This window comes from Atractosteus spatula, chromosome 14 (genome assembly GCF_055471065.1).
Source record: "Atractosteus spatula isolate fAtrSpa1 chromosome 14, fAtrSpa1.hap1, whole genome shotgun sequence".
Lineage (NCBI taxonomy): Eukaryota > Metazoa > Chordata > Actinopteri > Semionotiformes > Lepisosteidae > Atractosteus > Atractosteus spatula.
This window is the reverse complement of record NC_142719.1, coordinates 11,807,184-11,832,912: the sequence shown is the minus strand read 5'-3', so window position 1 is coordinate 11,832,912 and position 25,729 is coordinate 11,807,184. Positions and strand designations below refer to the sequence as shown.

Here is a 25,729-nt window from a genome sequence, read left to right as displayed (position 1 = left end):
AAAAGCTATGATTGAAATTGCCAATTAGTTTTTGATTAGCCCCTTGTATGTTTTCTATGTCTCATGTCTGATCTCACAGTTTTGTTCACAAAGGAGATAGAGGAGTTGTAGGCAGACTCCTCTGACTCTCCCACCTTTGAAACACTTGTTTTCTAACACTTCACAGGCAGCACAGAGGGGTGTCTCTCATCCACCACACTACAGTTCACAGGGGGAGCTATGTTACTGACAGAAGTATAATGTGACTGTAGCTTGGTGAATGCTAGTCCCACTTGGGCAGTTACGAGATCCTGCCTCATAGACCCTGTGATCATGGAACTCCTCCTGCAACAGTTGAGCCACTTGGAATGCCCCTAAAATCCAGGCTTAGCTCAATCGCAAGCTGATGCAGGCAGGTGAACATGTAATTTCTCATGGTGCAATGTCTTTGTAGACATAGCAGTAGAACATCATGCCTCCAAAACCGCAAACTGACCATCTCTAAGCCAGGTGATTCCATGCTGGTGTGCTAGCAAGGCAGAAGAAAATTCACAAGACAGGGTAAAGGCTTCTCCCTCTTTGGCGAAAGACGGCTTGAAGGCTGCCTCGAAATCTGCCTCCTTCTCGGACGCTGCAACTGTGGAGGAAAAGGAAAAGAACTTTCTAGAAGAAACAGGGGCACTTTCTAGAGAGGAGTACAATAATAGCTTTAGGAACAGTGATGTTTGTTTTACAGTAGAATTAAATAGAAAAAGAAAGACAAACATTACCAACAGGAATGAAAATAGTGCTACACGAGATATGAGAGTTATTTTACATTGTTTGAAATAGATATTGCAGTGGGGACAAAAACAAATTTCCTGAATCTGTTACTCCTACACCCAGGGACACAGAGTCATCTACCAGATGAGATTATTAATATTGAAATTGATTTGATTTGCCCCAATTATTTTTTACTTATTTTCTTTGCTTTTCCCCACCTCTTACAATTCACAGTACTGTTGCCACACCAACACATGAGATAGTATGTTAAAGTATGTTAAGACACTTACAATTAATGACTTATAGAAAAAGTGTTGAAATAGTACTATCTACTTTTAAATACAGTATCTGGGTTCCTTAAAAAAGTGTCACTGTTGGCCATTTATATGACGTAAATGATGTAACAACATTTTTCGCATCTTAGTTTTTTGTCTATGACCACAATTGGTATTCACATCTTTTCAATGACGGTTCCTACATATGGAATGTTTTTCTTTCAGTCTTTAAAGATGAAAGTAAACACCCTTTCTACAGTGCTATAGAATGAAAACACTAATTTAAGAACAACCAAGCCAATTTGGTGGCAGACAAATTTAGCTAAGCCTAGTCAATCTCCATCACCAGCCAAGGTACGGTATGTAAAGCATTTTGAAAATATGGGGTTATATAAATATATTGAACATCAAAAGAAACTGCTCTACACATGATTGTTTTTGGTCTTATTTTGGAAGTGATTATGATCAAACACTCTGATGCTATCGAAGCTTCTTTCAAGAAATGGAGGAGATCCTAATATCAATTAGCTGTGGGTCACTCCTACTGACCATGCGATTCTCTAGTGTTTTGGCAGAGCAGCATATGTCGTATATAGGCATATGGTATTTACAGTACATCTTGTACTACATTTGTAGTCAATCAATATCTTAGATTTTAACTTTTACATCTGCTTTACTGCTTCTTTTTCTAAGTATACAGTAGCTCAAAAGATCTAACAGAGAGCTGGAACTCCCAGGAGACCAAATGAAAAACACAGACATAAAAGGACAGGACACTCTTTTTGTCACTCTGTTGCAACTTCCTTGTGCTGATTGATCACTTTTGGGGAAATCACTTATGTGCTTCAGCTGAGCATTTTCGGAGTGTCTTGGCTGCTGGGGTTGTGGAAACAATGTTATAGGTGGCATCATGGACAAGACAACATAGAGAGAAGGAGCCAGCATAACAGTCAGAAAGGGTATATGAGTCTTTGATTCTGGACAAGTATATGTAGAGGAATTGGTAAACTCCTCCTGGCTGGGTTTCTACAAGATCAGTCAAAATTGCCATTACCTGTCAAAAAAAAGATGACCTACATTCACAGCTGACATATTGAGCATAATAACAGTGAAATTATCACGTATTATGAGGAAAATAAAGAACTGACTGGCCAAAAATTTGTTTTCTGTTTTTTTTGTTTCTGTATGCCCAGGTTTGAAAACATAAAATGCAGATTTAAACAAATGTTTTGGAGGTGGTTCTCGCCCACTTTCCTTTCACCTGAACACAAATGTCACATCTCTAGAGCACCCACCTAATCATCATTCACGCCCCTGCCCAGCTTAACCTTTTTGTACATGGCAAACATCATCTCATCTTCATGTCTTTTGGGACACACTGCTTGCATATTTGTGTTCCATACGAAAGCCTGATTAAAGATATAGCTATATCTTTTGATTTATACATCAAGATATATTCTGTTTAATGAATTGAAAGATGACCTCTAACTAGGGCTGGGATGAACTTCCATCTTTTCACTCAATTAAGTAAATAGACCAATTAAAGGGACTATGACCATTGACTATGGCCTTTTGTTTCAGTTTGATGCTACCTATCCAAATGTAATACTCTGAATTTCTATATGCAATCGTCTTTTTTACATGTTTTTGGAAGCTTTAAAATGGTTAAAAAATGAACTGTGATTTGAAGGAGCCTTTGAAAGCCAACATTGAAACATGTCTTCCATATTTATAAGGCTCTTTTGCCAACTGTAAGGCCTAGTGATAGACAGCACGTAACAGGGCTATGACATTTTTTAATCAGTGTGAGAAAATACTGGAAGTTGAGATGTGGCATAAATTGAGTGTATTACATTGCAGACCATCTTCATTACTTTAATGTGGCACAGATGTAAAGCTGAAAACAATTTTAATCACTGCCTAATTCTACATCTTAGAATTCATACCTCGGTTTTTAAGGGCTGCTTGGGAGCCATGCATTTGAATCCTTCTGCTTGCACTATAATTAGATTGTGTTTTATTAAAGTTTGCTACACCTGAAGAAAAAAAGATGAAGAATCCTGGGTGTAAGCTTAGAATCCAATGAAAATCCATTTCACAAGTTTACCTCAGTGAATTTATTTCAATGAGAATAAAGTGCTATTGAAAGAAAGAGGTATCATGATTAAATATGGGTGTTTCTGTTGCACATGGAGATACATTTAACTGAGACGATGAAGGTCCACAGAAGGTTTAGCCAGAAATGGATGTAAGTAAATGAAAAATGAAATAGAAGAAAGACATATCATTCTTTACAAGCTGCTTAGGGAAAAAAAATCTGTATTTGACTCCAAGCAGCATTCCATAGAAAGGAGCTCTGTGGCTAAGGATCTGCACCTGTGGCTGGAAGGTTGCTGGTTTGTATCCCACGGCTGACAGAGGAATCCTACTCTGTTGGGCCCCTGAACAAGTACCTTAACTCCAACTGTTCCAGCAGTGCTGTATAAATGGCTGACCCTGTGCTCTGATCCCAAGCTTCTCTCCCTGTCTGTGTGTCTCATAGAGACTAGGTTGGGGTATGCTAAAAGACAAATTCCTAATACAAGAAATTGTATATGGCCAATAAAGTGATCTCTCTTATCTTAAAGAAACAATGAACGTTTTGTTCAACGTTTAGACCACTAATTAAGATGGGTAAAATTTTTTAAGGAACTCCATTATTTCTGAAAAGATAGCCTCATTGTTTCTAAAACACATAAGGCCAGGTTCAAGGTTCATCTAGGGTGATCAATAGGGATGGCTTGTCTCATTACAACATGACATTAACAGTTGCATGGGCCATCTGGTTTATTGGGTCTTGAAGCACACTGTGTGGCAAATAAGTGCAGCATCATCTTCAAAGAGAAGATCTCTGATCACCATGCACCTAACTTTTGATGTTGCAATCAGATCTCTGATCGATTATGTGTGGAATGCGAGTGGTAGTATATTCTGAATATTGTCAGCACTTTTATGTGCCTTTATATTAGGTTTAAGCTACATATGGAGCTTTGGCAACCTTCCAGATAAACACTTAATGTGGTTGAACCAACCGCATAACAGGTAGTAATACTGTACTTATCATTCAAGTCATAAATTTGAATTAATACAATATTTTATATCTCACACTTGGAAATACAGATGGTGGATCTGATATTCAGCTCCAGTATCATGTATGAGAAAAGAGGAGGGTGGGCACTGTGTTCCTCTTCCTCCAGAAATGTGCACAGTCATAGCCATCTGCCATTTTATTCACTGTGAACCCTATTGCACCCACAGCAGAGTTAGTATTGAAAGAAAAAAATGATAAAGCTCTCACAGACAACATTACAGTCTTACAGGGGTGACTTTTGCCCAGCAAGCCGAATCCAACGCCCAGTCCTGGGGCTCAGTTAATCCTTTGCTTTTTGTACAGGAATTGCGACTAGCTAATAACATAGTCTGGTCCATTCCTGGACTACAGGGCTCATCCTGTGTTCAAGGAGACTTCCTTTTCTGGCTCAGCCATTCAGAAGGCCCTAGTTTTACAGTACTTCTACAGAAAGGTCAAAATACCACTTGTTCTTTAAAGCATATCAGAAGATACAATTATGATGAGTAATTACTATATGACATTGCACAAATGTGATCAAATTGCACAAATTCCTATGGTCATATTGACTTTCACTATGTACTTTGACTGCCTTTTCCGGGATTGGATGTGCCTTTTAAGCATCAAAGTACAACTAGATAACAAGCGGCTAAATAATTTCAATCAAAACCTTTTTCTATCTACTTTCTTTTCTATTTCTATTAATGGTGTCACTCGTGCAGCAAGCACCTCTTGTTTTTTGTCCAGAAAGGGATAATCCAATTTTGTATTCTGGCAGCACTTGTGCTCTTTATTGCATGACTTCATTTCCATTTGCAACAGCTAATAACTAGAATGTTCTTCAGCAGAAATTAAAATAAGGAGGATTAGCATCTGAAGATATTTTAGTCATTAGATCAACACTGGCATTTGCCAAGGTTGCGATTTTCTAATGGGCTTTATCCTTGCGTTTTGTCTCCGTTAATGTGCTTGTTTTCCAAGTTCACTGTGCCACGTGGCATTCACTCAGAGTGGAAGGATTGTTTTGACATTGGCATTATTGCAAATGAGAATGGGCTGTTAATCCGTTGAGGTGAAATCAAGGGGCATCCCTAATTCACAGTAAGGTCTGATTAAATACTAACAAAATTACACCTGAATATTTTCCAGTAAACTCACCAACCCTAAATATCATAAATCCTGGACAATTTAATGTAGAAATGCAAGTCTAGGACTACTGCTGATCTAGTTCTGTGAAATTGTGCTTTCCTGTTCTACTGATATCTGATATCGATCACATGTACAGTATGAAAGCAAAATCCCAATTTTAATACAGCCTGGTGTAAACCTCAACATTAAAATCAAAATGCCTAGGACATCTGACACCTGCATATATGCCCTTTCTGTGATATTCAATAAGAATGCAATGTAAGCTTTTGTAAGCTTGAACAAGCTCATCAAAAAAAGCGAGTTTTGTCATTGGATCTGATTGGAGAATGGTGTCCAAATTAATGACCATCATGGACAACGTCTCCCACCCCATTTATGACATGCTTATGGGAGTGAAGAGCACGTTCAGCAATAGGCTGATCCAACCAAGGTCTTGCCTACTGCCATAAGACTTTACAACTCATCCATTGTGTGTCTGGGCAGGGGCAAAATTGACCTGTTTTGGGACTAAACCTGAATCCTCTGTTTACAACTGGTGTGCAATATGTGGAAGTGGATTGGGCAATTTATCAATAATTGTGTAATATATATTTACACTTGTGCAATATGCTTGTGGACTGTGCAATATATCTATACTGTGCAATACATTTTCTTTATGCACTTTACATTCTGGTTTATTTTGTATATTTTGTATTGTGTGCAATTCTTTATATTCCATTTTTAATTGCACTTCTCACTGACTATTTATCGTATTGTATTATTTTATTGTTGTATGATTATGTTGTGCTGTTCTGTGTTGATTGTTGATTGTTGCACTGCACTTATGGGATTAATAAAGTATCTATCTTTTGATAATTATTTGCAAGTGCCTCCAATAAAAATTGCCACTGACAGACTGAATGTAATTTATTAGTCATAGACACAAAGGGTGTATCATTATCAAGAAATGTATACTACAATTAGTAATAATAATAACAGTGATTTACTTCTTTACTTCTGAAATTTTACTTGAAGTAAGTGAAGACTTTTGAGTGGTTTAAGGAAAGCCAGAGACAAAGTCATTCTTCAGTTTCAGTTTCCGTACAGAACTTTCTTATTTAAAAGGATATTCTTACTTGGGCGTTGTGTGTGGTCATATCCTGACTGCGGACCATGGCATGCTGAAATGAATAAAACCAGAAGAGCCACATTAATCCAAAGCACATCAAATATTCCCTTTCACAGTAAGAAAAGAGTTTTTTTTAAGTATACATGCTAAAGAAGAGTATGAAGATTGTCTCAGAAATACACTGTTATCGTGGATTTACCCTTTTCAGTAGATGTCACTGTTATTGTCCATTTACAATGTTTCAAAGAAGGCCAATTAGTTATTTTGTTCTTTAATTGGAAACTATCTTTTTCTTAATAAAAGGGCATAAGAGGCATATTGCTTGCAGCCAATATGGCTGATAGATCTTGTCAGTTAAACAGAGACTCCTGCTTTTCTATTTCCTTTGAGAAATCATATCTCAGCCTCACATTAAAACATAGTCAGAAAACAGTAGGGCACCACAGAAATGCGTTAAAGTCTCTGAATAATTAAAGCTTAAATGACACTTAAATGAGGGACTAGTTGAGCTGCCTTGAGGAATTTGATATGAAAGAATGAAATATGAAAGAGAGGAAAAAAAGCAAAAACTTGGAAATAATATCAATGATCATCCAGGAGTGCTTGTCAATGTTTTGACATCCCTCCTCCAGACACCTAAGACTGAGAATCCAAAACAAGAAATCTAGCAGGGAAATGTTTTTTTCTCTTGCTGAGATACTGGTTAGTGATGCTGAATATGAGCGTGACCCCTAGATAAAACTGTTAAAATGTGAATGCTGAAATCCATTTGTTGGGGAGAGAACACCACGTCTGCCTATAATGATGCTACCTGCCTCACGGATATGAAATATATATGTAAAAAAATAAATTTCCTTACAGTTTACAAAGACCATAGCGTAGGAGGAAGCTGTGCCCAAGCAACTTGTGATCACTATTCTGTATTCCCCTGAATCGTCAGGAGTACATCTGAAATAAAAAAAGAAATGAAAATGTCTGTTTATTTCTTCACTATTAGTCCTTTTCAATGATGGAGAAATTCTGTGAGCCTTGGTAAGCCTACATACTTTATCCTACTGTTCCTTTGTGCCTGCTGCCTAGTCACTTACTATATGAAAAAGTTCTCTCTTTGTTTGTGATCTTATTATGACATAAAAAGCCACAATTTTGTCTGCTTAGTCACAAAACCAAGGCTGCTTGGTTTTACGGGGGAACAGATCTATTTAATGCCTCTTGTTCCTTTAATGCATTAAAAACTAAGCATTAAAGGTCAGATCAGCAGGTAGAAAATTTTGACGATGCTTTGTTTGCAAACAGCACCACAACCCAAGTAACACCCTCATTAAAGATACAGTGTCATATAACAATAGTCATAATCTATCATAACCACCTTTTAACGTGACATTGCACTGTATCATTTTTATGACATTTAACATAATACAAAGTGTATGAACCTTGTCTTACCTTTTGATCTCCAGTGTATGGAGACCATACATTTTCTGTATCTTGTGCTTCCAGGGCTGAAGTGAGGACCTTTGTAATGGAATTCCATCCTTATACCTGATCAAACACAGTCAATGATTAACGCTCAGGGGACTGTCAGTTAAAGCTCTCAAAACCACTGCCCCACTAAAGTATAGTGCCAAGAAAGTTTGTGAACTCCCTAGGTTGGGCGGCATTTTTGTATATCGTTATGAAATGTCTTTAGGAATCTAGATACAGTGGGTAACACATTTCCAGTTTTCAGGAATGTCAAAGCAAGGAGATATTTGTTGAGCTGTAGGGGTTTGAATTTAAAAAGTTTACCTTGGTTTACCTTAGTTAATTAAGTTCTGGGTAAATGATTTAGTGTCCATCAACAATCCAGGAACAGAGCACAAAACAGGCAGAAATAAGGAAGAAAGAGAAAAAGGAAGGATCAAGAGAAGGAAATTCTTAATGAATCTGAGACAGGTGTCGCTATTCTCTTTAGAGACCAGTGGTTTCTTCCTGGCTATCCTCTCATGAAGAACATTCCCTGGCAGTCCTTCCTGATGCTTGGGGCATGCACACTGACAGTATTAGCAGCAAGAGAGAGACCTGCAGATCCTTAGATTGTTCTTTGGGGGTTTTTGTGACATGCTGTGTGAATTTCCAGGTTGCTCTTAAGGAGATCTTAGCAGGGTGATTTTTCATTTGTAGATTGTGTAACAGTGAATGTTTGGAACTCCAGATGGTTTAGAAATGGTTTTGTTTGCCTCTCCAGACTGATGTTCATCAAGTACTCTTTGTTGGAGGACCTCTGAATTCCCTATTTCAGCAGAAGCATGAGGTATTCCCACTAACCTGTATGTTTCTGACCATTACATCAGACAGGTCTGCAAGCTGCTTAGTACTTACCCAATTATTTAACCACCTGTGTCTAATTACACTCTTAATTGTGCTAAGCTAACATGAGTTAAAATATTATTTCACATACACAGACTCTTAATTATTCTTTTTTTCTGCTTCATAAACAATCGAGTCTCAGACACCGAAGTGGTAAATACAAACACTTTTGGTCATGTAAAAAAGCAGTTTTGACAACAAATTTCAATTGCAATGATTATACTGGGTGTTCACAAACTGTTTCTCAATTTGTTCTTGTACAGTAGGTAGCTCAGGAGGCTTCAGCACAGAGCTGATACTGCCAAGGCCTGAGGTTCGATTCGTTTCTGTTCCCAAAGAGAAAGCGGACAGTACACAGTACACCTCAGCACATGTTTATAAGAAGCGTGACTCTAATGTGTTTCTTTCCTTACGGCCTGACCTGGTTACGAACTGCACATACTTACAATGCTGTTTTGTTCAGGACCAAAGTAGCATACTGTATAACCAAGGCATTTTTTTTCAATGGCTTTGTCAGAAATTTCCTGAGACATTGATAGTTGAACACAATGATGGCTGTTTTGGTAGAACATCAGCACAGTTCCTCATGCATTTCTGTTCAGTTTTCATTTTAAAGTACCTTGAAGCACTTTACAAATCGGTAGGGACCATCTGGTGCACCACTGAAGTGCTTACTGGAGTGACAAACAGCACCCATTCTGCAGCAGCAACCCCTCTGCACAGCAGGTAGAGATGTGAAACTACTGTACACTGTACTACCTCAGACAGGAACTATACTGCATTGCAACAGCCAGAAATGATATTGTACTAGCTCAGGTGAAGCATTATAAGGTTCTTACATCTCCGGAAAGTATACCGTACTGCTGCTGCCAGAAACAATACTGTATTATCTCAGAAAGGAACTACAATGTACTGCCAGTCCTAGGAAGTATACTATAGTACCAAAAGCTAGAAACCATACTCTACTGCTGGTACCAGAAAGTATACTGTATTGCTAACACTAGAAACCATACTGTACTGCTGGTACAGGAAGTATACTATACTATGAAAGCCAGAAACTATACTATACTAACTCAGACAGGAACTATACTGTACTGCTAGTGCCAGGAAGTATACTGTACAGCCACAGACAGTGCTGTACTGCCAGAAACAATACTGTAGTGTCACATCCAAAAACAAATCCCCTCATTTTTTAGCATTTTAACATCTTTGGCATCCTTGGTAATGTTCCTGTACTGTTTAACATTGTTCTGTTTGACACTTGGATTTTTCATCATGCAGCCTAAGATAGCTGTGGCTTTTTTCCATTTGTTAGAGCGCAGAGGCATCAAGTTACACACAGCGCAATTCATTTTGATTTCCGATGCCATACATGCATGTCAAAACGAGATAGCGGCTAAAATGGGCTTTGGAGACAAATGTGACTTGGAATCCATTCTCATTCATGTGAGCACGTTGAAGAAGAGGAATGTTCTTGAGAGGCTTATTCAACCGAAAAATCACAGAGTGGAGTGAAAGGTTATGCGGCCGTAACTGCTCAAGCAAGGAGCAATGTTCTTTAATCATAAAACAAAAGACTGCAAATGACAGTACTTTAACATGTATACTTCAGCCTGACGAACAAGGTTTCTATTGAATAAAACTGGTAATATATATCCTACTGTATGTTCTCAAGAGTGAGGATATAGTGAGTAATAAGCCAAGACCGGTTTCAGGATGGGCAGCTCAGTGGCGCAGTGGTTAGCACTGATACCTTGCAGTGCTTGAGGGCTTGGGTTCAATTCCTGGGGCATTGTCTGAGTGGAGTTTGTATTTTCTCCCCGTGTTAGTGTGCATTTCCTCTGGGTGTTCCATTTTCGTCCCAGAGTCCACAAACATACAGGTAGGTTAATTGGCTTCTGGGAAAAATGGCCCTGGTGTGAGTTGCATCTGTGTGAGGCCTGTGATGGACCGGTGCCCCGTCCAGGGTGTATCCTGCCTTGTACATATTACTTACCAGTATAGGCTTCCAGTCCACTGCAACCCTGTGGTAACAATGGGTGAGTGAGAGGAGCCACAGCAAACACCAGTAAAGAGGCACCGGTGTGAGGCTAGCAAGAACCAAAAAAAAAGGAAAAAGAAAAACGCACCATTTGGAACAGCTGCTGGACTGTCACTATTTATGAGGGTGCCTTCTGGAGGAAAAGTAAGACCGCTTGGAACAGCAGGATTCGCCCGGGACTATCCCTGTTTAGCGGGGTCCAGACATAAAGAAAAGGAAAACGTGAGGCCAAAACAAAAGAAAACTCAATCTGCCCTGGTGAGTGTGAATCCTCATAGCGGGACAGGAGAAAAGAAAAAGAAGCAAAAATGAGGCCTAAACGCTCTCATAACAGTCCCCTCTTGGACTGTTTCTGGAATGTTCTCCCCTTGCGGGGTTTTTCTCATCCTGCTAGGGAGGTGCTCAGCTTGTTCTTAAAAGACCTCTACAGCTGTGGTTGCCAGGACAGATGTGGTTGCTAAGGCAACGCGTCACCCTCAATCCAGGGCTCAGCCTCCACACTGAACATGCCCCCACGTTATGCCACACTCTACTGGACAAAATGGTTAGAAAATGGATGAATGGATGACTTCAACATCACTTCACTTGACTGTATGAGACTGCTTTAAGGAACTGCTTTCCTTCATAAGCACTGTATTTCTAAGTGCAAGCTGTAGCCCGCTGAGCTTTATTTAAGACATATCGGTAATTTTGCTGATGTGGTTTGGAAAAAATGGGTCTTTAGTAAGCAACAACATGCTAAATGCTCTGCTCATTCTTGTTATTGATGTCTTCTAGCGTCACCTGTGAAACTGTGGGAGGTCCAGTGTACCTTTAGTGCATTGCAGTTTAACTGATGAGTAGCATAACATAGGAGACAGGGCTGCCTCAAAGTAGAACGAAGATGCTATTAATCCTCTTACATAAAACGACAAATTCTGTCCTAATATTACTGCAAGGAAAAAAATCTGTTGTGCCTTAGTGTTGTTAATGAAATCCAGAGAACAGAGTGACAGGTTAATAGCTGCTTAGCTTAGAAACTGTACAGTAAGAGACCTCTAAAAGTATAATAGGCAAAAAAAGTTAATGAGAAAGTGAAGTTTGTTATAAATAATAAATGACCTAAGTGTCCAGCTAAAGCTGAGTTTTGGTGAATTGGTTAACTGCATATAATTATAGAAACATAAACCTCATAGCTAGCTCTTGCTTTTTTAGTCAGTTAGACTTTTCTCTGAGCAGGACTACTGACCTCCCATTTTTCAATTCTGACAACTAAGACCTTAATAAAATGCCAGCGTAGGTTGGGATTTATCTACATTTCTGTTTTTATCCACACTGGATGCTTTCAAAACACAGTAATGTTTTTTTCTTTGCTTTCATGACAAGAAATTGAATAGACTACTGCTGGGCACTGAGCATACTGAGGTTGACCTGTGGTTCACATTTTTCTAGATATTAGTAATAAGAGCCCATATTGGAGTTATCCTTGACATGGTTTCTAAACTGCAGTAATGCATTACTCTACGAGAGGTCTACACACTCTACAAGAGACAACTTTTTTGACTCTCTTCAAATCCAAACTTAAAACATGCCTTGTTATCAAGGTCTACATCAGAATGACCTACAGTATATCTGCAAAAACATTTTTCTTCTTTTACATTTTATTGTTTTGTTTTTGCCTTTTTTCATTATGTAGAGCACCCTTGGGTTTGGAAAGGCACTTTACAATTATTTCATATAATTTTAATATAAATATTATTTTAGGTATAATAATAATACAGAAATATGAGAAGAAAAATGAATGGATTTACCATAATCATCATAGAAAATGTTTCATATACCGTTAATATTTTTTTTTACATTTTATGCCCGTTTGTCTTATTTTGTTGCTAACTGATCAAGGGGCTGCACGATGACAAAGTAGTTAGCATTGCTGCCTTGCAGCACAGGGGCCCTGGTTTCAGTTCCTTGGGTGCTTTCTGTATGGAGTTCATATGTTCTTTTTGTGAGGTTTTCTCCTGGTGCTCCACTTTCCTTGAACTTGAACTTTATTGCCATATGTAACCGGTACATGCACTGGTACAATGGAATTCTGACTTACAGAGTCTCTTGATTGTAAAAGTGTAAAAACACAAAGTGCAGGCAGTGCATCAAGACAATATACAAACAAACAGTAGACAATGTACAAGTAAACATGTAGACAGTTTGAATGTAAACAATACAGACGTGTAAACAATGACTGGAGATGTGCAATAAATAAGAAATTATAATGAGGTAGATGGTGATGGTGTAGGTGTGGTCCAAGGTGGATGGCTCAATGTGTTCACCAATCGCACTGCTTGTGGATAGAAGCTATTAAAGAATCTAGTGGTAAGTATCCATATGCTCTTATATCTCTTGCCTGAGGGCAGTGGGATGAAGAGCTCATGCCCGGGGTGGTGACTGTCCTCTGTGATGGCCAGAATTCTACCACGGCAGCGGCCCTCATAGAGCTGTTTAATCTCGGTGAGACCACAGCCGATAATCTTCTGGGCCATATTGACCATTCTCTGCAGTGCCTTTCTCTCTCAAGAAGAGGTGTTGCCGTACCACACAGTGATCCCGTTGGTGAGGACGCTCTCGATGGTACAGCTATAGAAGTTCACCAACACAGGTACTGGCATCCCCCATCGCTTGAGGCACCTCAGGAAATAAAGGCGCTGCTGGGCAAGCCTCAGCACAGTCCTTCCACAGTCCTTCCACTTCCTCCCACAGTCCAAAGACATTCTTGTAGGTTGAGTGGCTTCTGGCCCTGATGTGAGTGTGAGTGTTTGTGTCTGTTTGCCCGGAGATGGTCTGGCATCCATAGACTACATTGGGGGTGTTTCCAGGATAGGCCCGGGCTCCCCCATGACTCTAATTTGGATGAAGAGAATGGAGAGAAGATCCAAGGACCACATCTAGCCATTCCCTCAATTGTCACAGTGAATGGACTTCTACCACGTAGACATACAGCTTGTTCCCGACTCCTACACTCTCGCTCAGAATGAAGCGCCTCTCTCTGACACGAGCCTACTCTCTTCTCTATCTCTTCCTGTGCCAGAGGCTGCCTCCTGTCAGCCATATAATGTATTCCTGGAGAACAGTCTCCGTGGACACACTCTGGAAGAACTCTCTGCTCTCAGGGATCTGGATATTCATCTAAGGCAGACTGGAACTCAAAGGGTGGCTGGGAATCTGAACAAACTCCACAGCCATGCTTTATAAGGCTGATTACCTTGGATCCTCTGAGAGACAGCTTGGCATGATCTCCAGGCAGCTAAATAAGCAAACACAGGCTGAATGGTCTTGACTGAGACCAGCTGTTTCTTGATAGAAACCTGGGTATCAGCTTCAACAACGAGACTGGGTAGCTTATTTCACAGTCCCATCACCTTTAGAGTAATTAAATGCCTCTTGTTTTCAGTTTTATATACACTTCTGTATAGTTTCCACTCGTGCCCAAAGTTTAAGTTGCACTGTTTATTTTGCAGAAATTCAAATGTTTTTTAAATTATTCCTTATTTTTAGGAAGATAATGTTCTTATACAAAAAAAGCCACATAGAATGTTTTTCATTATTTTTCTTTCGCCTTTTATGAACTATCTCTGACCTCATTTATTTCTGAATATATCTCAATAATGTGAATTGAGTCTCTTATCAGCTGTTTACTCGAATTATTTATTCTAGCTCAGCTTACATTTTACTTCATTTTTAAAGGCACAATGTATTGATGTGCCAGATAGGCAATGGCCAGCAGGTCACCTTAACTAGGAAAACAACAAAAAAAAGAATTGTAAAATATATTTTAGAAGCGGTGGGCATTCCAGGATAACTTGTTATATATATTTTTTATTTTCAACATTTAACAAGAGTATGATGTGAGACTGAGAAAAGCAAAGAAATCAGTGAAGTGACTGACAGCAGTGAAATCACTAATAATAATCACAGCACAAATTATAGTTGTATGCACTTTATATTTGTTCACTCATCCATTTCACTGAATGAATATTGTTTCTTAAATTAGACAAACTGAACACTGATTCAACACATTGCGTAGTGGTAAAAACGGTCAAAGATAAAGGTGTAGCTGCACACACAAGTGCTGGGACCCGTCATCACGTCTAGATTTTAGGATGCATCTGTGTTCGTGTATGATTGGGAAAATACCACTGACAAAGACGTGAAGCTGTATAAATGGTTTAGCAGAAAGGGCTGTCTAAATGGGTTCCCTAGAGTTTTCTAGTGTGGACTTTCCCTAATGTCAGGTAACACTGCATTATTAACTTTATTCACTATACCTGCCTAGACCGGCAGCCTCCTCTGAGAATAATCACTTCCTGCCACTGTTGCAAAGGCTGTAGCATTTGTCTGCCCTTCATACAGGGGACATCCAGGAGAGCTTTAGAGTGAAAGAATCCTGATGCGGGTGCTACTGAGTACATATACGTTGTTTGCTAGTTGGCAATGCTGGTCAGTGCATGATGTTTAATAGATACTACAGACTAAGCTATTCAAATACTACACACACTTCATGGGGCAGGAGTGTCCTGGGTTCAAATCCTACATGAGAAGCTGCTGGTGAAGCCCTTAAGCAAGACAATTTACCCAAACTTCCTCTCCTAAATGTATCAATGAATACTTTTTAGATCATCATTGTATATAATACAATAAGTATTTGCTCTAAATTCATATAATCTTAAAAAAATGCTTTTTAGCAATTGATATTTACTCTGCTTTTATTGAAGACTCATGTGGTTGTTTAGATGTCCTAACAAATAAGTTTAAGACAGAGGTAAAATCAAAATCAGCACTGGACATGGTTAAAAAAGGAAGAGCTACATTCTCCTAAGAGCTAACAAAAGCTGAAAACAGCTGTATTGAATGTGCTGCACTGCATCATGATTTCCCCATACACATTCATGAGCGTTTTCAAAAAGTCAGTCTTTTTGAAGAGATCTCATTGTTTCTCAAGGGGTTGCCAATAGTTCCCCAAAATCCTGAGAGAATATTACCTCAAACATAGTGTAATACAGAAAGACAATCCTTGGTTTTCTTCAATGTTTCCTGTATGGGAAATCACTCACAATAAGCACCTCACACCTCAACTTAAAATATGTAATTAGTATTTAAAATAACATTCTTACTTTTATTAAGGAGAAACACAGGTGGACAGATTTACCTTGCAAGTGCTTCTCTTTGTTTCTGGGAATGCTCTGCACAGGTCAACCACAGAGGTACAGTCCTTTCCACATGTAACCTGCACAGTTTACTCATTTTATTGCTTTTTAAGCCAGCAGTCGTGACACTTTGAAGTACCAGTTACAATCTGTTACACGCACTTCCATCTACACGCATTCAAATCGAAAAAAGGAGGAAGATGTAAGCAGATATGAAAAAATAGAAAAAATCTTGATTACATACGTTTTGAAACTCTCTGAATTAAATTAAGTACACACAATTAACTTAACAAGCCAATTAGTTGATTGGTTTCTGTCTGTGTGCAATAATAGTGGCTCACATGATTTCACAATAAATACATCCGTCTCTGTAAGGTAGAGAGATGTACTGTATTTATTGTGAAATGTAAGGCAGTCAGTCAGGTAGTTATTTTCAAGCAAGGATTCAACCTTTAAGAGAAAGGTGCTCTTTAAACAACTTCAGGGAAAAAGTTGTAAAATAACAGATTGGGAGTAAATTCAAAAACACCAAATGTAATCTTGGAGCATGTGATGTTGATCATTGAGAAGTGGAATGGTTTTTATAGCATCCCCAAAAAACTGCATAGATCAGGCTGTCCCTCCTGTGTGTAGCTGGATAAGGAGGACATTGGAGGGGGACGAAACTGTGGGCCACCAGTGAATTTGAAAGAGCTCCAGAGTTTGGTGGTTGAGATGGGAGAATATGTCAACAATGTCAATTGTTAATGAGAAATAAAAAAACATCTCAAAACTTTCATGTGGTCTGCAGAAAATGAGTGATACTGCAAACAAGTACCAAGAAGAGTTGTGGTCCAAAAACAAAGCTGGAGCCTTTTGGTGTAAAAGCAGTGTTACATCTGACAAAGTGTAACAAGTGCACCACTCAATGAGCACCGTCCCTAGAGCCAAGTGTTGTGGTGGCAGCATTATGTTCTAGTTCAGCTTCTCATCCAGAGGGACTGGAAATCTTGTCAAGACTAGATGAACAGACCAGAAGCAAAGTACTGGCAAATCTGCACGTGATCATTGTGCACACTCTTGCTGCTTGGCCCCTTCTACACTCATGCCTGGACTCTGGTTTATCCAACTTTCCCCACCTACTGTGATGTGTGCCTCACACTTGGGTCTCTCCCCTGACCTGCGTTCACCTCTCCTGTCCACTAGAGGGACAGAAGTAAGAGTCACAAGATAGGACACCAGAATAAAGGTCTGAATTCATTCGTACAAACAAAACACTAACTTCCCTTGGAGGGGTAACACGCCATGCTCCTACAGAACACAGGAAAGAGGAAGGGTGTTTTCTGATCAGATTCTCACCATGTGACCTCTGGCTCTGGGTAGCCCTGGACAGTGCAGGACAGCTTCACATCCATCTGCTCCCAGACCGAATGGCTGCGCAGGGGGATGAGGAAGTCAGGGGGTCGCATCTTCCTCATCTCCAGAAAGTTCTTCTGGACCATGGCCTTCTCCTGTGCCTGGGATGGTATAGTGTGCATTCAAATGTTATTAGCGAATTAATGAACCATAATCTTGTTCTAAGAAACTCTATTATACACCCGACTGAACAAACCATAAAGAAACATAGAACCATCTCTGGACTTTCAAACAGCTGAGGTACATTTATTTTTATTAATACTGCGTCTGTAACCTTTCAGGCTTAATAAAACACCACTGTTTTTTTGTTCTCCAAACAATAAAGCACTTGACATTCAAATAACAACTTTCAACCCTGTCCTCCACTTCAAAGCTTCTTTTTATCTTAAATTAGGGCAAATGGATTTCCAAATGTCTACAAGCTTACAGCCATGGGTGTATCATACTTCATTAACCACATTAGTAACCCTTTATAATATTTTTACAAAAAACAAGGTGGAGAGGTAAGCTAAGAGCAGCTTTAATTTGCAGCGAATACACCACCATCAACAAGTGCAGCAACAGGAGACATTACTAATATGCCAACTCCAAAATGCCTCCTTGAGGAAATCGGGCCAGTAATGTCTGTTGTTTTAAATGTTAGGTATAAAAAGGAAAAAACGTATGGATAAATAAATCTCTCAGACCAGGGGACCCTCACATGGCCTTCAGGAAAATGGAGCAGCTGCCCATGTTTACTCAGAGCAGGAACTGCTACAGACCTTGCGGCGCAGGGCTTTCCGGTCGACTCTACGCCTCATGATTCGCTGGTCTCTGATGACCGTCACCTCCAATTTCTCCACCTCGTTCCCGAACAGTGTCCTCTTCTCCCTCTCCTGCTGCTCCTCTGCAGTGGCCATGTACTCCCTGGTCACAGCACATTTTATGAAAAGATTGTTGGTTGTGTTGTAGTTTGGCAACATCCGTACTCTTAACTGTAATAGCTTGGGGACATTAGTGAGGATAATCAGCAGAATCATTGGGGCAAATCAAATCTAACTGTTCTCTACAAGCTGAGGGGTCTAAAGAAGGACAAGAATGGAGTGTGTGGCACACTCCCTCTATTGTGAATTTGCACTACTCCAATCTGGGAAATGTCTTTGTATCCCCAGGTGTAATTGGAAATAGATTCAAGAAATCTTTCATCTCCTCAGCAATTATCTCTCTCCAACAATGGCAAATAACTCTTATTTCCTGTAACCCTGTCGTACTGTATCCTTAGTTGGTGGTATTTGTCTATTGTTATTGTATTGGACCCTGCCATAAAACACATTTTCCCTGGGGGATAATAAGGGATAGATTGAATTGGATCAAATCAAATTATCTTTTGCATGAACATGAAAAGAAATTTCAGCAGAATGCCTGCTTTCTGTTAAGGGTATCCTGAAAACATCCTTGACTTTCTGATTACAATGCCCGTTTCTTCCACTCACTCATAATTAAACTGCATGTTACTGTGATGCTGATTATGGGCCATTAGGTTTACTTTTCATGTGTTTTTTACAGCATTGTATTTTAGGGACCTGGAAAATAAGGTGACTCAATGGGGCATCCATTTGCACTTAGAAGGACTGAATACCCTGTTAACACAAAAGCATGAATCCAATTAAAGATGAAGTCTTGTTCCAGTCTTCTTATTTAATCTCACCTTTTTTTCCCCGTTACTGAAATATATTTTTGTCTCCCTCATAATGAACACAACACTTTGGCATTAACATTTTATGCAAAGGTTCTGTGTGCTGATGACTCACTCAAGATTACAGTCATTCTGGCCTGTGTGGAGCTCTTTGTACACTCAATGATGTCTAGATTGTCCAAATAGCCTCCCGTCTTTTGTAAGCTTTCTTACACCTTGGCCAACATACTGTAAATCAATGATGCATAGTCACAACACGCTCAAAAGAGAAAGACAATTGCTTTCAAACAGAGATCTAAATATAAAAATATTAGCATAGAAGAGGCAGACATTTTACAGGGACATTTTCTAGAAGCACAGAGGATAAAAAAAAGATCCCTAAAGACTGATGATATTCTACCAATTGAACTTAAATTGATATAGTTTGTAAACTAGTCAAGATTTCAGGAGTATTAGCAAACAGAAGGAACAAAGACAATTCAAGAAGAGGTAATTTGGAGACACCTGGCTGATTTCATTTAATCCAGACAAGTATTATGTTAAGTTCTACATACAGATAGCAGAGCTACAAAAAATACTTAACTGACTATATTGACATCATTTTAATCTTCTAGGATGTGGGAACAATAGAAAAGCAGACAAAATCATTGGATGAAAACTAAAAATGTAGAATTTAAATATAAAATGCTATAATACAATTATAATAAAACTGTAACAATAATAGTAATAGATAGTAAGACCTCACTTACTGTAGAATACTTTTGACAGTTTTGGTAGACATTCAACAAAAATACATTGTTGCTCTGAAATCAGTACAGAGAAGAGCAACCCATTAGATTCTTAACGAATTCTTAATGAATGAAATTCTACTACTGACAAGCTAAAAGAGTCGAATCTTTTGAACTTGAACAGAGGAGACTGCAAAAGCACCTGTTGCAAATAATCAAAAACGTCAAAGGCATTCACACAGTCACCCCATTGGAATTCTTCAGAAGTCCAGTGCTTCACAGTGGGAGATGAACCCGTGGAAACTACAGAGAAGTGCATTCAACACAGAGAACGGGAGGCACTCTTTACACAAATGGTTGTGGAAGTCCGGAACGCACTCCCCAACCACGTTGAGATAGCCCGGGTTCTTTCTCTACATGGCTAAAGAGATGCTCAGATCAATTAGGTACAAGCAGTCAACGAGCTATAAGAGCTAAATGGCTTTCTCTTTCACTTTCATAACCTTTCATAGATTTTTAGTCCTTGTGTGAATAAACTATGGTTAATTGTTTTTTACTCTTGCTCTGTACTTATTACATATCATCAATATATCAGTATGTTACATATTAGTATATAACTATAGATTACATTAATATTATATATTCATAATTATTTTCCATTTTCAATTTTATGAAAAGAGAATTCCGTAACTCCCTACTGAAGATCTTTCATAGATATCTCCAGCTCTTGTGACACCAGGAATAATATATATATATAGTAAATGCAGTCGTCAAACTACATTTCGCCAGACATGCTTAAGTGTGGAGTCTGTGTTAGGAATCAATTTGCCAGATTGAAAATATTCATGTGACATTTTTCTGTAATTTGGAGAGGTGACCTCCTGCGCCTCGACATCCTCTAGCATTTGTATTCATTACAGCTGCAGGCTGACTTGCAGGGACAGTGGGCAGCAGAAGGCCAGGAAAGCAGCCCATCAATCAGCCTCCACATCCAGACCCTCCACCTGGATAATCTGAACGCAAACACGAGGCGGAGATGAGACGGCCGGGGAACTGAGTCTCGAGCTGCTGCTGGCCAGATCACAGCCCCAGATCACAGACAGGATAATACGTCTGGCATTAGTGTGGATAAACGTGATAGCACACAGAGACTTTTATCATTGGATCTCAGGGGCTGTAATCTCGGGTTTTGTTCTGGTTTCATTCTTGCTTTCTTGAATCCACTGACTATGGTGATATTCCATCGTTTTCAAGGTCTTTTTTAAATGGCAGATTTTGAAGGCGCCCTCGATTCTAGGTTACATGCCCTATTTTGTCTTGGGCAGAAGCGTATTTAAAAATCATCAGATAGGTCGATCAGCTACTTATAGACTTTATAACCCTTGAAAATGTCAGCTTGATGCCTCCTGTACAAGAGGAAGATATGTTTTACAGGCACAGCTGAGCTCATTCAATATAGGCTCCTTATAAAAGTCAACCCTGCTAGCATCACATTTAAATATCCAGGCCACAACATAAAGGGAGTCAATGAATTCAAAGTCCTGATGATATCACTTCAATTACTGTCAAATTCTTGATATTATCAATGACAAATATCAGCCACTGAACTAACTACTACACCAGTCTGCCTGTAAATACTATGTTTAATACAGTAGCAATACTAGCCAGGAACAACATCAAATTAACGAAAGCCAACTCTTCTTAATGTCATAAGGTTTGCTTAGTACCTTTGAAGTGATATTGGGAGGCTTTTGCTGTGATGAATAATTCAAAGGAGAGAGCTTTCTGAAATGAATTTGATTTTCCCTAAAAGAACTATTTCATTTCAATTTTCACAAAACCCACCTGTTCTGACTGCAGCTGTGGAGGCTGTGATCCATCCATAATGTGTCACCTTCGCTGCACAACCTACAAGTATTTCTGTCGAATTCTAAACTCTGTTCATAGCACTCAGCAATATGTAACTTTATATCTTTTTACAGCTTTGTAACTGTTTTGATTGCATGCTGATTTGCTCTAATAGGATTTAGGTAAATAGATTATTTGGGGGGATCAATTAAAATATTCAGTTATGAAAGGGGAAATACTCAACAATCAAAAGGAGACTATACTTCTAAATGCATTTAGAGAAATATTTCAGCTGCAAGTAGTGATCCTGGTTTGAATCCCAGAAGATCTGAATTAATTCTGTACTTCGGTCCTTTTATTAAAATGATATGGTTCTGGTATTTCACACAGAAACTCCAGCTTTTGGAGAGTCTCAGGGTGCTCTGATTCTTCAGACCGAGCTCAAAGCAGCACTGCAGGGTGTGAGCAAAGGCAACTCCTTTTTGACTTTTGGGGATCAGCTGGGACCCCGACAAATTGAGATGATGCAGATAAAAAGGAATTCCTTTCCTAGAGACTTTAATAGTGTTATTTCAATACTGCTGAAAAAAAACAAACAAACCCCTTTTTGGGCAAGTCCTTGCCCCCTGTTCCTAACCAATTAGGTTTTTTTCCCTAGGACACTGGTTTCCAGGGTGTCCCATGTAGGCTGTAGTGCTCTCTGGCTCTCTAATCTTCTGGACTGGCTCCAGGTTGCTGTGATTCTTACCTGAAATACTGGTGTAAGTGCCCATCAGATAATGGATGGTTATATGGGTTTGATAAAACTCGGGTGTCTTGTCCTCTAAATTGTTAATGCTGCCAGGGATGCTAAATGCTCATCAGCAATGTCTAGATGCTGGAATGGAGTGGGATTGTTTCTGCTGGTAAAAGATCACATGGGGTTAAGGAGAGAATTCAAGAGGATGTTAAACATGTTATTTTCAAATGCTTGAAGGGTGCTCTCTGGCCCTCTTACTGTTTGCCATCTCACTGGCATAAGCACTCTGCCAATCTGCCTCTTTTGCCCTCAATGGTATCAAAGAACAGACAGCCCCACATCTCCCACTGTGCTGTGGATACCCTGTTATGATCTCCCAATTACTCCCTTCCTTGTTATTTGCAAAAATTGCCGCATACTTCCCGAGCAGAAAATGAACTGGTCCAAGTCCGACCTGCTTTCTCTGAATACAAAAAGATGCGGTTTTACCTATAGATATATCAACGATCCAACCTTTTAACTATCTCAGAAAGGAAATGTGCCCATCTGAAAACATTATTGAATTAGCAAACTTCAATAATGGACTTGGAAAACCGAGAGAGACATGAACAGATGAATGCAGGTTCTCAGCTGTCTCTTGGCCCACTTTTCCATAATATAACCGGATCAGCTTCCACGTGTCTGTTTCAATAGTCCGACTCTTCTACTCCCTGCTCCCAGGGGAGATTGAACCGAGTTGGATTCGGTAATTTCTGCGTTCACGTGGAAGGGGAAGCATCTTTCTATCTGATCCAGTACTTTCCCTCTAGACAAATCTGCTGGAGGATTACATCTACTGTACCTAGTCTTGTAGTTTATTTTTAGTCATTCAACATTGTCTGGCCACAGTGTGGTTGCTGGAATGGGGTTCAAGTTTTGTGGAGGCAAAAGTATTTTCCCAATGGACTACAAGATCTGGTTTCTCTGGTATAGTTATCAGATGATGTAAATCAAGGCATGGCAACTAGTGGAAAATGGCACTGAAACTGGAAATTGGATGTGGTTTTTACACTTTGTCATCTCACATAATGCTGTCTCCCTGTCCAGTCCTTTTCCACAGTGGTTGGAATTCATATTCTTGTCAATCAGCAACATTCCAGCACCCCCAATCACATGAGAATTTACCAGAGACATTTTCTTTTATAATGTGTATCAGAGTGACTCCTGCAGCACAGAGCTTTCACCTCACCTTCTGCACAATATGCTGAAAGTCAGAGGCAGAGCAGTGAGACTCTTCATCCTAGAATTTCAAATGTAAATAAGAAACTCATATGACCCAACAATGATTTGTGATTTGAGAATGACAAATTCTTCTGGGAATTGAACAGATCTCTTGGAATATTAAACCATCATCTATTTCCAGTTTAACCAGAATATGCACCACCACTTTGAAAGGATTTTATTGGGTCTTAGTGATGCAGCTGTGTGTGGACAGGCAGAAGGTGGCACCTTTTTAAAAAGGGCATTTGAATGTCCTGATGTGATTGTGTTTTTGGGAGTGAGTTTGTTCAACTTTGGCTACAGTACTGAGAAAAAGTATTTAACTGGTCAGGTGACCAGAATTCTGGGAACTGTGGTACAGACAAGAATCTCCATATTGTCTGCAGTCACTGCCCTCTCACACCTGTCCTGATCCGTACACTCTAGCTTGGCAGGGTTCATTCAGTTTTCCCTGATGCTTCATTTATCTGCATTTCTCCCGTTTCATGCCCAGATGTCTAAAAATATCAGTCCTCCTGATTCTAGTAGGCTAATGATTTGTTCTGCCTCCTATTTCAGTGTCAGCAGGAAACCCTTCAAAGATCCAGAGCTCTCCTCTAAAGCAGTGCAAATCTGAACAGAAATACCTCAGAAAAGAAAATCAGGCTTAACCCTTGGAAAACTTGAGCATGTTAAACATTCATCTTTTTGATAGAGGTAGGCAAAGTTTTTACAAAGGGTCCATAAAACAGCCAGATGTATATCTTTCATTCTGTTCATTTGTTCCCACACTTAAATCAGCTTTTAATTATCGATGGGATTCTTTTGTTTCACAAATTTCACATTTGATCAGTAACACTACAGTCAGTCTACAATGTTTTGACACTTGTCAGTGAGTAGGATGTAACTAAGACTTTTCTGCTGGCTCCCTTCTGAACTGAAACAAACGGTAGTGAGGCTCCTCTGCTTTAAAAAAAATGCCAATGGGCACCAGTCCAGTGAAATTCGTGAATGGTGTTAAATTAGATCATCCACTTCTGAATCTGTAGAGGTGATTTAATATTGTGACCTGCTGTGCTGCACTCTCCCTGAGTGCATTTCGCTACCAAGTCTCTCCTCCAACCCCACAGAATCAGCTGCATTTTAAGATGAACACAGGAATAAAAAGCAAGATTTAAAGGAGTATGACCTTGTTAAGCTCGGTGCTAGAGGAATGAAAAGGTTATCCTTTAGATTTGATTTGTGGCTAAACATGCTACGAAGGGAGATGCCCAAACTTCAGCAAATATAAAAGGACCTGAGACAGAAAGCTAATGGTTAGGTCACATTCAGAAAAACAGGTTAGTTTTCCCTCAGCGTGGAGCTTGCTGATAAACCTTTCTCTTGGAGAAGATGAATGATTTACCCTTTAAAATTACAGTCACATCTTCCTTTTTTATCCAAATTATTTCCTGCTGCAGAAAAATAATTAGTTTTCTCTTTATGCCTCGTCACTTCGGAGCTGTGCAAGCTTGGCCTACCTGCAGGGAAGCTGAAAAAGACATATGCACATCCTTCTGAAACACAGGGACATAGCTCTTCATCCCATGACTAACTCACAGTGCCACAGAGAGGTACACCTGCCACCCTTGCCTGACAGCCCTCCTGACTCCCAGGACGAACCTCAGGAGTGACAGCTGTACAGCAAGGCCAGAACAACACGCCCAGTCCTGTGTGCTGCCTTATGTGGGCAATTGCTGGACTAGATCAAGCCCTCACTCAGATAGCAGGCTTTATTTTGATACATACTGTATATGTAGTAAAGCTTTTCAAGAGATCTATCACTGTCATTTAGCCTCAGACTAGCCTGTTTCCACTGGTTACCCATATGTAAGGCTGGCCAATCACCTCTCCAAGAAACTCAGAAAAGAAATGCCTTGTTGTGTGTTTAAACAGCTGCAGAAGTGAATTTGTTACCAGTCTCACAACATTTGAAGGATGTCGATTCTCCTGAGCGCATATATCTGTAGATCACAAAGAGAGCCTCATCTGTCTTGTTTCCACAAGTATAGATGGCTCACTGCTTAAGAAAACGAAGAAAGCGATTCCTTAATTAATTAAAACTAAATCCCCCAGGGTCAAGACTACAAAAAAATATAGGCTTAAGAATGTCTTAATTG

General features: G+C 39.4%; 1 protein-coding gene across 2 annotated transcripts in view; it reads right to left on the bottom strand.

Annotated features, from left to right (window-relative positions):
• Positions 1–25,729, bottom strand: part of myom3 (myomesin 3) — a 92,653-nt gene that overhangs the window by 48,271 nt on the left and 18,653 nt on the right. For both annotated transcript variants that reach the window (XM_088932007.1, XM_088932006.1), the window contains 6 exons: positions 18,103–18,247; positions 17,285–17,442; positions 7,826–7,921; positions 7,242–7,330; positions 6,390–6,434; positions 476–616 (listed from right to left, as the gene is read on the bottom strand). In XM_088932007.1, coding sequence (XP_088788133.1) covers positions 476–616; positions 6,390–6,434; positions 7,242–7,330; positions 7,826–7,921; positions 17,285–17,442; positions 18,103–18,247 — 674 coding nt within the window. The remainder of the gene's footprint in view (positions 1–475; positions 617–6,389; positions 6,435–7,241; positions 7,331–7,825; positions 7,922–17,284; positions 17,443–18,102; positions 18,248–25,729) is intronic.